The 14,006-nt window shown below is 46.3% G+C and overlaps 3 protein-coding genes across 3 annotated transcripts; 2 read left to right on the top strand and 1 right to left on the bottom strand.

Moving 5' to 3' along the window:
- Positions 1-970: 970 nt before the first annotated feature.
- Positions 971-1,539, top strand: N7482_007988 (uncharacterized protein; the record flags this gene model as incomplete). The annotated part of the gene is made up of 2 exons (XM_056690112.1): positions 971-1,087; positions 1,144-1,539. The coding sequence occupies 2 exons, from the start codon at positions 971-973 to the stop codon at positions 1,537-1,539; spliced, it is 513 nt and encodes a 170-aa protein (XP_056542541.1).
- A 4,103-nt stretch (positions 1,540-5,642) lies between these two features.
- Positions 5,643-6,300, top strand: N7482_007987 (uncharacterized protein; the record flags this gene model as incomplete). The annotated part of the gene is made up of 4 exons (XM_056690111.1): positions 5,643-5,781; positions 5,821-6,000; positions 6,073-6,146; positions 6,196-6,300. The coding sequence occupies 4 exons, from the start codon at positions 5,643-5,645 to the stop codon at positions 6,298-6,300; spliced, it is 498 nt and encodes a 165-aa protein (XP_056542540.1).
- A 5,474-nt stretch (positions 6,301-11,774) lies between these two features.
- Positions 11,775-12,333, bottom strand: N7482_007986 (uncharacterized protein; the record flags this gene model as incomplete). Its single annotated transcript, XM_056690110.1, has 4 exons — positions 11,775-11,870; positions 11,917-12,135; positions 12,191-12,277; positions 12,316-12,333. 4 exons carry the CDS (start codon positions 12,331-12,333, stop codon positions 11,775-11,777), a joined length of 420 nt encoding a protein of 139 aa, XP_056542539.1.
- Positions 12,334-14,006: the final 1,673 nt, after the last annotated feature.

The following is a 14,006-nucleotide window of genomic DNA, read 5'->3' as shown; positions in this document are numbered from 1 at the left end:
AACCCGACCACCTAGCGCTGGTAAAATCAATCGTCCACGAACTCGCTCAGGACATTCTTCCCAAACGTCTTCAAAGTGGGCGCATCCATGTGAAAGAGAAACCTTCGATCAGTACGAGCATGAGAGCGTAGCAGTTCAGCGCGAGCATGTGCGATTGAGGTGGATGCGACGGCTGCGCCGCATGCCCCATCGTCAGCAAAGCGAGGGACAAGGACTGTCAATTATGTGGTGATATCAAACGCTATCTGTGACTCACTCACTCGCCACATAGAATGGACCCATTCCCCAGTACGAATAAAATTGCGTCGAGTGCCTCATAAATCCAGTCCCATTTCCGCGGTAGCCTTTCGTAGACTGTAGCACGCCGACGGCCAGGCATCTCGCCTCGCGTGGAAAAGCACATGCTGCAGAACAGGAAAGATAGAGTGTACGTGTTATCGTAGTTTGGAATGCCGTAGAGTAGCCTCGCTCTGAACCAATGTCTTTCTCAAATCGAGTGATCTTATCTTCAGTAAAGATGTTGGTAACTCTCGAGAAAGGGGAGCAGTGCTACTGTACATTACCGGAAAGTGTACGTATGTAGGTGATAATACTGTAATGACCAGAGTTTGTGCATGACTGAAACACGTAGCATGAGGAAAAAGCCTTTCATCGAGACTGGACTGTCTGCCACGAAGACTGGTGCAAAAGCAGAACAGCAACTGGATTTAGTGGACAAGCATATAGTCCAGGCTCCGCTACTGCTGCCCTTCTCTCTGGCGCGGTATTCACTTCATCACCGATCATCTGTTTTCTGATTGCACTTGATCGCCTTGGCACAATATCTTGCCAAATATGCCAGACAAAATTGAGGTCTTTCACCGAGTCCGTTGGACAACGAGCGCACCGCCAGTCAGTTGCCACTCTTATAGCCCCAGAACATGACTATAAAAAGACAGCATCAGAGCCATGGCAGAATTCAATAGCCACTATGGATATCCCAATCGACCCCGCCCTCGCGGAGCAGTCAAAAGAGCTTGGAGCGACGTCCACTGCACCAGTGATCGGGGATGACGCGACGCGCGCTTTCGACGAAGCCACTCCACCGGTAAGGCACCACGTGACTGAAATGGCGCACTCGCTCACCCCCAGCCTCCCTCGCAGCCTCCCTCGAGCGAAAATTGCGATCCGATCGAAGACCCATTCCAGCCCGCCTTAGAAGTTCTACAACGGCTGGAGCGGGATGACCCCAAGCTGGCCGCCCAAGGCGCACGTCTGTTGAGCATTTACGGACGCATCTGGGAGTCGTGTCAGGCCAAGCGCGTCGATGTTCAGCGACTCGAAACCGCGAATCAAGAGCTACGAAGCAGTAATACTCAGCTCTGTCAGGAAGGCCACCGCCTGAGGCTACAGCAAGATGACCAGCTCGCCCGGCTGTACGCATTCGACCAATCGCTGGACAGCTCTCGGCGCAGACTTCTTGACATCCTCTCAGAGTGGAACAGTCGCCCGGTGAGCCGTATAGCTAACCCGCCAGAAGCACTTGAAGAACTTCCGTGAAGCAAGGATAGGGCATGAAGTTCGATCAAGTCGAAAGCCTCTGGGAATGAGGTGCCGGTGGCATCACTACAGCGACACAGCAACTTCTGGCCTTGAACAGAGTGAGTTACACCTATAGCAAAATACAGTGCATTGATTTATTGTCTCTTTCCGCTATTTGTTGCCTCGGTATTGCTCTTGGAATAAGCTATCCATGCCAACCCATCACGCTGTCACCTGCGGCAACGTCTCCAATGATACTCTACAACGTCATGCTAAGAACGAGTATCAAGACCTGGGGCTGCGTTTGTAAGCACATTAGCATGTGGGCTTGCGTAGGTGGCCCGAAGACATACCTCTTGTAAAAGGAGCCAGGTGCCCGAAAACGCAGCCAAACTCGCAATCACGAGCCACACCATGGCCATGACAGAAACGTAGTACGAGATAGACTAAACATGAGCCCGTATCCCTAAATCCGGTGCAATTTGCTTGTTCTGCCACCAAAACCAACTTGCTGCACCAATATAGTCTGTGCAAAGAAGAAAAAGCACTACTAAATGAAGCTGGGGGGCAAGAAAGGTGCCGATGACTGCGGCGGTAATTTTGGCCAAGCCGGAGCACACAGCGAGCAGAGCGTAGAGAGTAACAAACTGCCGCGGTACACCGGCGAGACGGCGCTGAAGGAAAACGATGCGAAGATACTGTTGAAAATGAGTTAGGTTCCACAAACACTAAGCGGCTTGAACCTCTGAGAGAGATTTTGTTTCTCGACTTACTATTTATACAGATAGAAATACTGCCGTTATATCAGATAAGACTGGTGTCCAAAGCACACCAGCATTACTCCACCTCAGTGATACAAGAATAGCTAGTGCGAAACACAGAGATGCGGAGGAGACTAGGTCGGCCATTCGATACAACCTGTACTGCGAGAAAGAGTGATAGGATTAGACAGCCCGAATGAGACTCGCAAGGAGCACACAGGTGATGGAAATTAAATCCATAATAATAAGCAAGTCCATTCCGAATGCGAAGCGAAACGGGCGACATTAATCATACTGGCAAATTCGGATTATATTCACTTTCACTTCGCGATATGACCTTCGCATTGATGTAACCATGCTATGTCACCAAGCTTAGCTCCCAGGAGTAGGGTGCCAGTTATCAAGAAGCCCAGGAACTGCCAAGAACAGAATACATGCTAGGGTGAGATTCGCGACATGACGTAGATACCAGCATCAAGCACAAAGGAAGGTTACGATTAACGTACTGGCCGTGCTGTATAAGTATCTAGCTACTGATCTCCTGTATACCATATCCGCAACATCTTTCACATCTTCGCATCTCAGATGGCTGCTGATCGTTTTACCCAAACCCAAAGCCTTAGCATGGTGCTTCAATTCGCCCTCGGAATCCATCAAGAGACATCGGCACAGACCACTCCGAATAATACCCCGAGCTGCCGTTACCTTAGGCCAGCCTTCGAATACAACCCTATGTGGAGGATTCAAGCTTCACCTGGTCTAACTGGAGAGCCTCTGATGAAACAAAAAGCACTACAGTCTACGAGTCCGGTATATACATGATGCCCCTTTGGTATGCGGTATCCTCAATCTGATCGTGATGCAGGAGCTAGATTTCAGTCAATGGTTGGAGAATTGGACGATGGGAGAGGACTAGATGATGAGAGATGTAAATAGGTAAACAAGGCGAATCAGAGGCATAAGCATCAGTAGCAAATCCCCAGTAAGGAATCCATAGTAACGAATCCAACAGTATCAACTCGTAAACGCAGGAGCCCCCAGACGATGTTGAACCAAAAGTTTGCAAGGAGGAATGATATACCAGGATCTAACGAGAAGTCGGGCATAGCAAATCAGAAGGCGGAACTTCCCATAGAATAGGCTGCAAGAGTAGAAAACTCTTTGCGCGGCCTCTTTAAGAATGTAGCGGCATCATGCTCCTGGGGCTAAGGAGCTGCCTCCCAGCAGCGAAAAGGCATGGGGAAGATCTATGGAGAACTTATGTCTCCTGGGTACAAAAGTGACCTAGGAGCCACAACGCGTCTCCTAGGGGCTAGTGGCAACATTCCGAGGAGCCCACGCTGCGGTCCTAGGAGCAACTAACGTCACTCCCAGGGCCCGCTTGTCCCTAGGGACTACTACGAAGGGTCCTGGGAACGATGGTGAACGGCCCCAGGAGCTTCGACTACTGATCCTGGGAGAGCACATTCTGGCACAAACACCGCACGGTGCTCGGCGGATCCACATGGATTGACCGAATCGAGGTTTAAATGGCCAACTGGTGCCCTTCAGAAATCACACTACTTAATCATCGAATTCTGCTGCTTTGAGCTCGCCTCGCCATTCATATCAGCTCATCCAGCTCTGTCAAACCCAAAGTCGTTCGGATCTAGGCTCCTACGATAGTCTCTGAAGCACAATGGACCAAAGAAAAAACCAAAGGCCTTACCATTCCTCGACACGGAGACAAGATTATCACCAAAGTGAGTCAATCTTCTCATAGCCCGAGCGAGTGATAACTAAAAGTTGAATGTCCGAAGTTCCGCCACCAACTAAATCGAACTTCTTTTCAATCCTTGTTGAAGTTCAGTTGGAGGTCTCCCACCTTCAATCTGAAAATGACATCTTGAGAAATCGTCTACAGGATACTGGGGGGCATGCTATTCGCTTGCAGCAGCAGATGCAGCAGCAGATTCAAGGTATGCGGGAGTATATTGAGGTGCTTGAAGCACAGAATCGAGACTTGAGAAAACAAGCTGGCTATATGGATCACCCGACTGGTACCAAAACTTGATGGTGATTAAGTTGTGGAGATTTCAAAAATCCTTGCGGATGGCCGCGGAATTCACTTGAGTCATGGAACAAAGTTTGTGAGGTAGACCAATACAGTTCAAGCATAATGCCGAATGGTGGACGCGCTAGCTGAGCGAGTCGATTATGATATAAGGAAGCTGAAAGACCACGGTGCATGTACAAATAATATTTACGTTATCAATGCAATAAGTATGCGCGTGGTTTTAACGGCATGACAGCAATATCGGACCACAACAAGGATCCTTCCAGCATAGATGCACTTGACTACCCTTCTAGACATACTAATACCCTTCATAATGCCTGTGAATACATCAGAAGTGCATAGTTGGCTTTCCCATTTCTCAAAGTCTGAGCTGTATGCAGTGTGCTGTGCGATAGTGATCTCTGCCTGGCTATTGTTTGCCACCGCAAGACATGCCTGGCTGTGGGTGCAAAACCAATACAGTCTAAATCTCTGGTGTTCGATCCACATCCACATACCTCATCATTGGAAGCATTTCGTTTTGATCTCTGTACCGCGCGTGTTCAGCTGGCTGGATATAACGACGTGTCGCTAGGCCCTTGCAGTGTCCATTCTATCCGCCGCCAATATACTCGTCTTAACGTTAGGAGCGGATTCTTTGGCAACTACACAACGAAGAGCGGATTCTTTGGCAACTACACAACGAAGAGCCGGTAGCCTCGCGGTATTTCATATGATACCATTGTGCACTGGATTTAACTTTGGGCTCCCCGTAACTTTGCTACTCGTAGATCGCCAGGCCCTTGCGTGGGCCCATCGATGGACCGGCCGTCTTTTTCTGATGCACTCAATTATCCATGGGTCGCTCATAGTCTTAACTGACAGGTTATCCCTCCTGACCACTCCACGGTATATCCTTCTAATAACTGTGAGTTGTCATCCGCGAAAAGCTACGGTGGTTTAAGCTAATGTTCTAGGGTGTGGGCGCGCTCATTCTGACGGCGTTCGTAACCTAGGCACCAATCCGATAACGCTACCCCCAAGTAACCTTATCCATACACTATCTCTTGATAGCAACCACAGTTGGTGCTATTGCATACCACTTGGCTAAGAGACAAGGCCCTGGCCGTTGGTAACTGGTCGGGACTATTCTACTGTGGTCAGGATTTAGCCTTATGGCCTGTATTAGTTCCTTTCTCGCGCAGAGGCCTTGGAAAGGCGATCGGCGAGAAGTCGTTTTGAGTGCTTCTAATGGCTTGCTTCTGCTTAAGATCCTGGCACCGCCCGACTAGTCTATCAGCCCTGGCTAGTATCTGTAGCTCTGGATGCCCCACGGCGGCCTTCGGGCGTTCTTCCAGCTCCCCATATTCTATGTGGCTATCTGTGACTGGGAAGACAAGTACCCCAAGAAGATAATACGCATGCTGGCTCGTCCGCGGGCAGGCCTGACTGCCGAACTTTATCGTACCGTTTCGAGCGGTCCTATCCACTAACCGGTGATAGTCCTCGGCCCCTATAGCCGACCCTCCCGTCTTAACCAGTATGGTACGGTGTTATTTGTGGTGGAGGATATTAGACTATTCCGGGTTCTGTCCTTGATTGAAATGCTAGTGAATGCGAGTATTCGGCGGGAAGCAATGGTGCGAAAATTATACGTCTTGTGGGAGCACGAAAGCGCATTTGGTAAGCCCGCTGTTGTCTTATGACCGGGTGCATTTTTACTCATATTAGAACACAAGACTGATCGCATTCTAGAGTATCCCGAGTGGTGGAAGAGCTGGAGACAACGGCTGTTAGATAAGGACGCCCCTCGGTTTGGTGGATACGATGTAAGTATTTAGCGATGGCGATATGAGTAGCATGCTGAATGAAGAGCAGATCCTGAGTTTCCGTATCTTTCGAGGACAAGCCGAGGCGGGGAAAGTTAGAACGCGCGTTCATTACTACCAGGGATCGCTCAATGTCAAGGACGAGATACCTTAGTATCTCGATCACCGCTTGGGCGCTATGGCCGTGGCAAGTGCGTCGTCTTTGTTCTTAATCTCTTTCTCTTTCCTAATAGGCAGACGTTCTGAATCTAATCATCTGTTGGATAGTGTGTACGAGCCCCAGCATGCGTAAGAGAGTGAGGAAAACGGTTCGACTCCACTTTGGTCACGGCCCGCGACTTCTGGATTTGGATCTTGGGCCATACCATTCCTGGTCGCGTGGTGGCAATAGGAACAACACTAGATCTGAAGCCAGGGTATAAGCCAGCGAATTTGGCTCTCATAGACGGGCCCCAAAGTCGCCATGAGTGCACTTGCTCGTCGTTGAATAATCGGGAAACGACCAGCGCACGCTGAATTTCATTTGACACGTTATTTAGCAACAATGACCTCGCCCTGCTCGATATTTCCTTCTCGGACTTCTTCCGCCTCCAGAGAACAGCTAAATTCCTTAGAAAAATGATGCTTGGGCTCTTAATATTCGCAGTACGCTGCATATTTACAAATCCAGCCCTTGCTGCTGTGCACAGACGCAATGTAAGCTTTCGATGGTGCAACGCAAGAAACCGTGAGCTGCTACAGTGCTTCATTTGCGGCCAATTCGGGAATCATAGGAAGAGTTGTAGCAGCCCGGAGTTGTTTCTTAGCAGCCGCACATTCCGTCCGACGTCTTGAACAAATCCCAGCCGCAGGGAAGACGACTGGGTCACGTAAATAGTCGCAGTGATAGGACGGAGAACGGCGACCATGGCAGCGCGTACATCGTAACTCGCTGGACCTTGCCACTATCGGAGATGATTCAGCGTCAGATTCAGCAGTGGTCTCTCTTCGTGAGGGTTCTCGGATACTGGAGTGTTTGGTGTTCTTGCGATGGGAGTTAAAAGATGTAGCTGATTTCTTTGCTCTAGGAATTCCACTATCAATATGTTTTTCCAAACCAGGAAGATGGGAAGATACTTGGCATTGACCCATAGTCTGGTTCCGAGCAACCAATGCATTTTATCAGCTCAGAGTCTCACAAAGCTAGATTAGCTGGTAAGATTGAGATGTTGTCGCTCTTTACTGTGAAAATTATGTGTTTATCTGCAGCTACCAACTGACAGTGACATGCTTTTAATAGCGGAACCACTATGGAGACATTGAACTGGAGTACAGATTATGGGTACAAAAAGCAAAGCCCTTGTGGCTAAATTCATAACTCCAATTTTATTTCAACAAGCAGTGTGCCATAGCGCAGTAAACAGAATCTGCCAAAAATTGTAAACAAAAGGCAGAGCTTTAATCCATTGTGTATTAATTTTGAGCATATAATACGCACATTGAACATGTTGAAAGACCGACCGTTGGATTTCAACGTTTGGTTCCGTTGCCCACCATGGTTCCGTATCATGCCTTTCAGGGTATAGTAGACCCCAGTTCCATGGCCATCCATCAATGGTATAAGCTGAGTAGAAGTATCTCAAGGAGAGAAGTTGAAGATATGTTCAAAAGACTGTCGAGTGTGCTGGACTTTACCGAGGTGTCACAGCGGCTTCGCAGCCGCGTGTCACCAGGGCTGTCTAAAACGGCAATCAAGGCACGGAAGGCCTTGACGAGGCTTTAAATTCGTCTTTAGGAAGTGGATTACTCTACATGTATATGATAGGATATATAGTTGTCATCTCCTGCATATCGTACGCGATATAGATTTTCCCATTAGACCAAAAAAAATCAGTTCTCAGCCTGGTGGATGAGCTTGAGAATCAATTCGCGAGGGGCCGTGGTACTGTAAATGATTTCACGCAGACACACACATACACACACTCTCTGTACGATAATAAACTTATTGAGAAGCTAGGTCTTCGTTTCAGTTACTTTCTTGCTATTAAATAGCGACAATTCGATATAGACCCACCAGTAAGAATATATACTACTGTGATCAAAATTCAAATACCAATCGACAACGGTATGTATAGCGGAATCACATACTTTGCAAATGGTCAAGGTGTAGAGGAGGCACGTGGGGGTATTGCTTTTGCGTGGGTTAATAGAGAACCGAAAATAAAGTTTTGGTGATATCGCATCCGAGAGAAACAAAATGATGTAAATTCACTCTGGAAGCTCTGAACTGACTGAGAGGGACTATATTACACACTTGGCCAACTTCTTTGTGCTCGCAACCGCTATTCCAGTCGATTTCCTAGAATCGATAGAAAGCCTCGCCTGGCTTCGCTTCGATTGGCATATTCTTTCTGTAGAGTCAGTGGTTGATGGAAAGTGTGATTTCAGGTGACAGAAGCGTCTGGGAGGGACGGTGGTGGACTGGCCATCAAAAACGTTGAAAATTGTATGAAGCATACAGTAAGTACCATCTAACTAACGCATGAATTTATAGTCTGTATATCAAGGGAAGTAGAAAAGCTGCCGCTATGGTCGGTTATGTTTCATGGCAGGTCACCTGGCTGACAGGGACTTCGTTCACTTCCATGAATGATCGCGACCAGACCTTCCTGCATATTTTGAAAGACCTGTTGACGATCCCAAAGTAATAGAGCTTGGCAATTGCAGGTGTGAATCAATTGTTCTTTCTGGCGCAGCAGCCAGCCGTTAGAGTCTTGCAGCAGGCGATGCTCATCTTCTAGACGGATCTTCTGAGCGGAGTCGATTACATAGAATTCCCATAGACACAGATAGAGATCAAGCATTCTGAGGGCCATCGAAGCGTTTTGAGGAGCGCTGCGTAGGATTTGTTTCAATTCCCCTGTTAGAGAGTAGCCCGTGGTGATTCCAGTTGCCTGAGGAAGTTATGAGATAAAGTCCCGCTAAAAAGCAAGAATGGTCTCACCTTTTGTTTGCTTCGTATCAAAGAAGTCGGTTCGTTCATACCACGTTGAGGGTCTGGTTGGGTGTCTTGCTCTCTCTGTGACGACTGACGCTTTCGCTTCGTCGGCCGGCTCGAGTAGTCTAGCTTACGTGGAGATTCCATTGTGAAATCGACAAATGGTGCTTGGATCTGAAAAATTGAAGAAAATACTTTGAAGATCATCATGGGTCTTTGTTTACACAGATATATATACACAGGATGTAAAGTGGGTGCTGAGATACCACTAGTGACTATCAAGCTAATGAACTTGTGACTCTGGTAAGACGATATATCAAATACATGAGGCTAGCCGCCAGTTGAACTTGCAGCAGAAAGGCCTTTTCATAAAGAGGCATGCAAATTCCCACTGGTTCTGTGCCGAGGTGAATTGGCTAGTCTTAGTTAGCACCGTCTATTTCCGAGGCTCTAATTCAACACGAAACACAAGGAGAGTAAATGGGGAGGGGTATCAATTAAGTATTGCCACGACCAGCCGGCGCTACATTTCGTGCCAATCTATGGACCAGTGTGTAGACGCAGATGAGACATATCTCTGAGGCAACAGATTACTTCATGACCTCCGTACTAAGAATGAGGTTGGAGTGTGGGTTCACCGCAGGCGTCAATAGATCCTGAATTACAATAGAATGTGACCAGCTCCCGTGTCGGAAAATACGCATTATTTTCGAAAATCTGATCACGTATGGCAGAGAAGGCAACGGTTTCACACCCACAACGGGTACTGAAGCTGATGTTATTCTGTTGAACTCCATGGCAGATACGATGATGATGTCTACAGTACACATGCGACACCATTCGCGTTTAGAGTGAAAAAGAATCAAAATTAACCATAGAATTCGTTCAGCCCAATCAATTCAATTACAGCCCGTATTGCCGCAGTTGACAGATATCGAATAAAATTAATCCCATGAAGCAATTTGTTGTATGATGAGAAAACTACTGGTGCTGGTAGCCTCGAATGAATTGGCCTCAATAATCGTATTCAGTTGGTCGAATTAATGATTTCAAATCTCAATATACACGAACACCATTCAGAAAAGCGAGACCAAAAGCCTCACTTGGACCCCAGGCAGAGAGCGGTGGCGACCAAGACGGGGTGGTGACCAAGACGGGGTGACCACCAAGGGGGCGGTGGTGATCAAGGGGCTGGTGGTGAAGAAATGCCTTCAGTCTACACTCATCAATAGCAGTGTCAATGTACCAAGTAATTGTAGAATGCACGAGATTCAATTTGGATCTTTGATGGCCGCGAGCTGCTTTCCTCCAAAACTATATTAAGGGGAGCTGTATGCCATGTATTAGAGCGAAGCTGAAAAAGAAGCCCCGTTTCCAATCTATCATGTCTAGCGAGCTTCAACCTCCCGCGGAGGGGAATCTTTACAACCTTGAATCATCCGAGACATCAACATCTGAATACGCTACAAGTGTGTCTAATGACAGCGATACCGAAGCAAGCTCGCAGTATGAACTATCGGAAACAAGCGAAGATCGCGCATTTGTCGTTGCAGACTCCGAAGCAACGTCGTACGTGGCTAGCATAACTTCGGCTAGTTGCTCCAACCCCTTTTTGGGGAATGAAAGGCGATATCATGATATAGACGAGGTAAAGACAAAAGATTGTCTCCATGCTCTTGGAGGGGAGGCTGACGGAACAGAAACTACCTGCTTTGGCGGAAAAATATCCTATGAGAACCACGACCGAGAGATCTGTCTATAGGAATGGGAAACAAGTCATACAGTATCTTGTACTGTGGTACTCGTGGGAGGACGAGGAGGCTTGGTGAATGCCAAAAGGCGTTTCTTGTGGGGAGCACGAAATAGTACTGAATTGACTGCTCAATGTGTAACTTACCATTTCGTCATTGTTTACCCACCGGCATCTTGTTTGCACCTTCCATCAAATAAAAATTATTAGCACCAAAGTAAGAGCGGCCACTTTGCCTAATCATGTGAACTACGATTTATCAGTCCGTCTTTCTCCTAGCGACGACTACAGTACCACTACAAGAATCGACCAGTGCACCAAGAAGTTCCGTTCAAGGAATAACAAATTTTTATATACTCCAAACGGCACCAACCTAGTGATTTTTAAAGCAGATCCGATTGACCCTATCATGACACTAAAGCGTGGGAAGTGCCCAGTGAAGACAGAAAAGTCAAGACTTCGGACTTCAAGTGGCAAGAAGTCCCGCATCATTTAGAATGCAATACCGTTATGTATGCTGATTGGCGTTAAATCGCCACAGTCTGGGCCAAAATATATGTCTTCTCCAATTCTACATATCCGCTTATCTCCTCGCTTCACCATATTCTGTAGAAGAAGCATTAATTCACGTCAACTGGAATCAGCAATGAATTTGCAAGCAAGCATTCCGGAAGCAACCCACTGAAACCTGCAAACTGTAAGCAACTATATGGTCTTGATACCACAACTAAAATGATGTTAAATATGGCATAGATATAATATCGTGGATTCAATATCACACGCGCTTGTGAAAAAGAGATTTTACGTCAGACAAGCGTATCGTATTAACAAAACATAAAGTTAGGAAAATAGTGCTCAGAAACATGGTTTATCTGAAAGGGCGATAAGGCAATGCAGATGATCATTCATGTATGCACAAAATTTGAGTGTCTATTAAAACAAGTCTCGCCAAGACAACAAGTTTTCGAGGCTCATGTCTATTTGACACCAAAACGTTCTATCAAAGTTAATATCTTCAAACTACCTTTATCAAAATGACTTACCTTCTGCAACGAGGCAATAGACCTAGTTGATACAGTGGCTGATAGAAAAGCAAACGCTTCGGAATCCACCGGCCAGCGATCGAGGTCATCAATGCCGATAACCCCCTCTTCCTTCTCATATTTCTGCATCAGTTGCATTGTTATAGATGGCAGAGTCGCAATGTATACGGTCTCGGCTTCGGTGGATGGAGCTTCTAGGCAATCCTCCAGACAGGCTATCTCATCATCAGTTGACTGTTTATTATTACTTTTCTAACTAACCTATTTTTATTACACCATCCAAGCCAAGGGTTATGCACTTGCAACTGAAGACGCGATGGCTTAATCCATTTTCAATCAAGAAGCAGATACCGTGGAGAACCTATCTTGTTAGTCTGAAGGTGAATTGCAATGTTATACATAACTTGCCTGAGCCATAATTGATGCCAACTCTACTTCACTTGGGTAAGTTTTTACAGTTGACAAGGTGGGCTAATGCCAGCGGAACATTGTCAGCCAAAGCATATACTGAATCACCGTATATATAGCATTCCCGAACAGAAAGGACATTTAAGTTTGTAGCGCTTCCAAAGATGTGAATTAATCTTTCTGCGTCACGTTTGGGATATTCACGGATTGCTTTCATGCGATCAGACCGAGAGTACCGAACAGCGATTATAACATTTCCTGCAATATCGCACGTAGCAACTCGTCTGTATGTATCCCAGGGAGATTCTTGTCTCACAATCAGCACGGAGGAAATGTTGTCTGACTCGCAAAGCCTGGGAAGACAGAGGCTTTTGGAGGGCCCTTGAATGACTTTCGTGAGGCGGTGCCCAGGATATGATGCTTTAGTATAATTATTGCAAACTTGTGAAGAACTCCTTAGTCCTGCTTGCATTATAATGGACCTGGAGCCGAAGGCTACAGTTTCACTAGCGAGTTAGAAAAAATAATCGTCGCTCACAAGATGCTTGAACCGGTTGATGTGAGATCTTTTATAATGTTTCAATGTTCTAGAGGCAAAGATCTTATGGGGAAAATTGGCTATAAACAAATTCTAGAATAAATGATATTATATGCAGGCTTAACGCATTCCCGGATTGAGATTTTGTTTGCTGCTTCATCTCAGAGATACTGCGGCCGGAGAAATTTAATTGGCGGATTGGGCTATAAAAAGCTCGCTTCTGCGATTCCCTCAGAAAATGAATTCGTGACGCCATCCATCATACATGCCCGACAGCATTTTTCCATTCACGGGTTGCTTTCATGCGATCAGATCCTCTGATGACCGGTTTGCTTTATTGGGCCTCACTGCCATCGCCTTAGCGCAGACCTTGCATTGGCTGGGTTACATCAAGTTGAGGACCACCGCGAATTACCGCTTATCTAGTACCAAAGCAGTCGACGTTGATCATCGAATATTCAAGATAGTAGGTGCAATATTACGGGATTGGATACAGTCATGTTACAGCAGCCCTCAACTTAGTATACCTCAATCAATATATTACCTAAGCTAATGTCTTGCTAGGGGGCCAAAGAAAAAGAAGCAATAATCAGGATAGAAGCAGACTTAGTTATCGACGGTAGAGCGAGCTATCTACATTGGGGAAATGACTCGTCATCATAACCGTTTTCATTCTAGAATGGAAATTGTTCCGACCTGCACAAAATTTAATGATTTTGAGTTTCGATTATTTGCTGTAATCATGTAGAATATTTACATGTGGTCTTTACTACAAAACACATCTCAGACGAATAATGTCTAGTCCTTGATTCGAGAGGATTTCACAAGTTTTGTCGCAACCAGCTTGCGCTAAATCCACCAGCCCATCCAGCCACGGGCTATGGTATGATCCACTATCGAGAGGTACCACTATATTTTCTTTTCACTCTTGGGAAGAGTGACTGCTCTTATTTGAGTGGAGATCAGTCAAAATCTATATAAGATGTGATCAACTTGATAATTTGTTCAGATGTCAACGAAAGAATTTTTGATTTTTTAACTTCGTTAATATTCTGCACTGGCCTTATATCACAACAAAGATACTAGTGCAAGCTGAAATGTAGCTGAGGCTGGTGTTTGTATCTATGAAGGAATACTTGTAGAT

The sequence above is a fragment of the Penicillium canariense genome (assembly GCF_028826845.1).
Source record: "Penicillium canariense strain IBT 26290 chromosome Unknown utg000004l_segment0_segment0, whole genome shotgun sequence".
NCBI classification, from domain to species: domain Eukaryota; kingdom Fungi; phylum Ascomycota; class Eurotiomycetes; order Eurotiales; family Aspergillaceae; genus Penicillium; species Penicillium canariense.
This window is presented reverse-complemented; position numbering and strand designations above follow the sequence as displayed.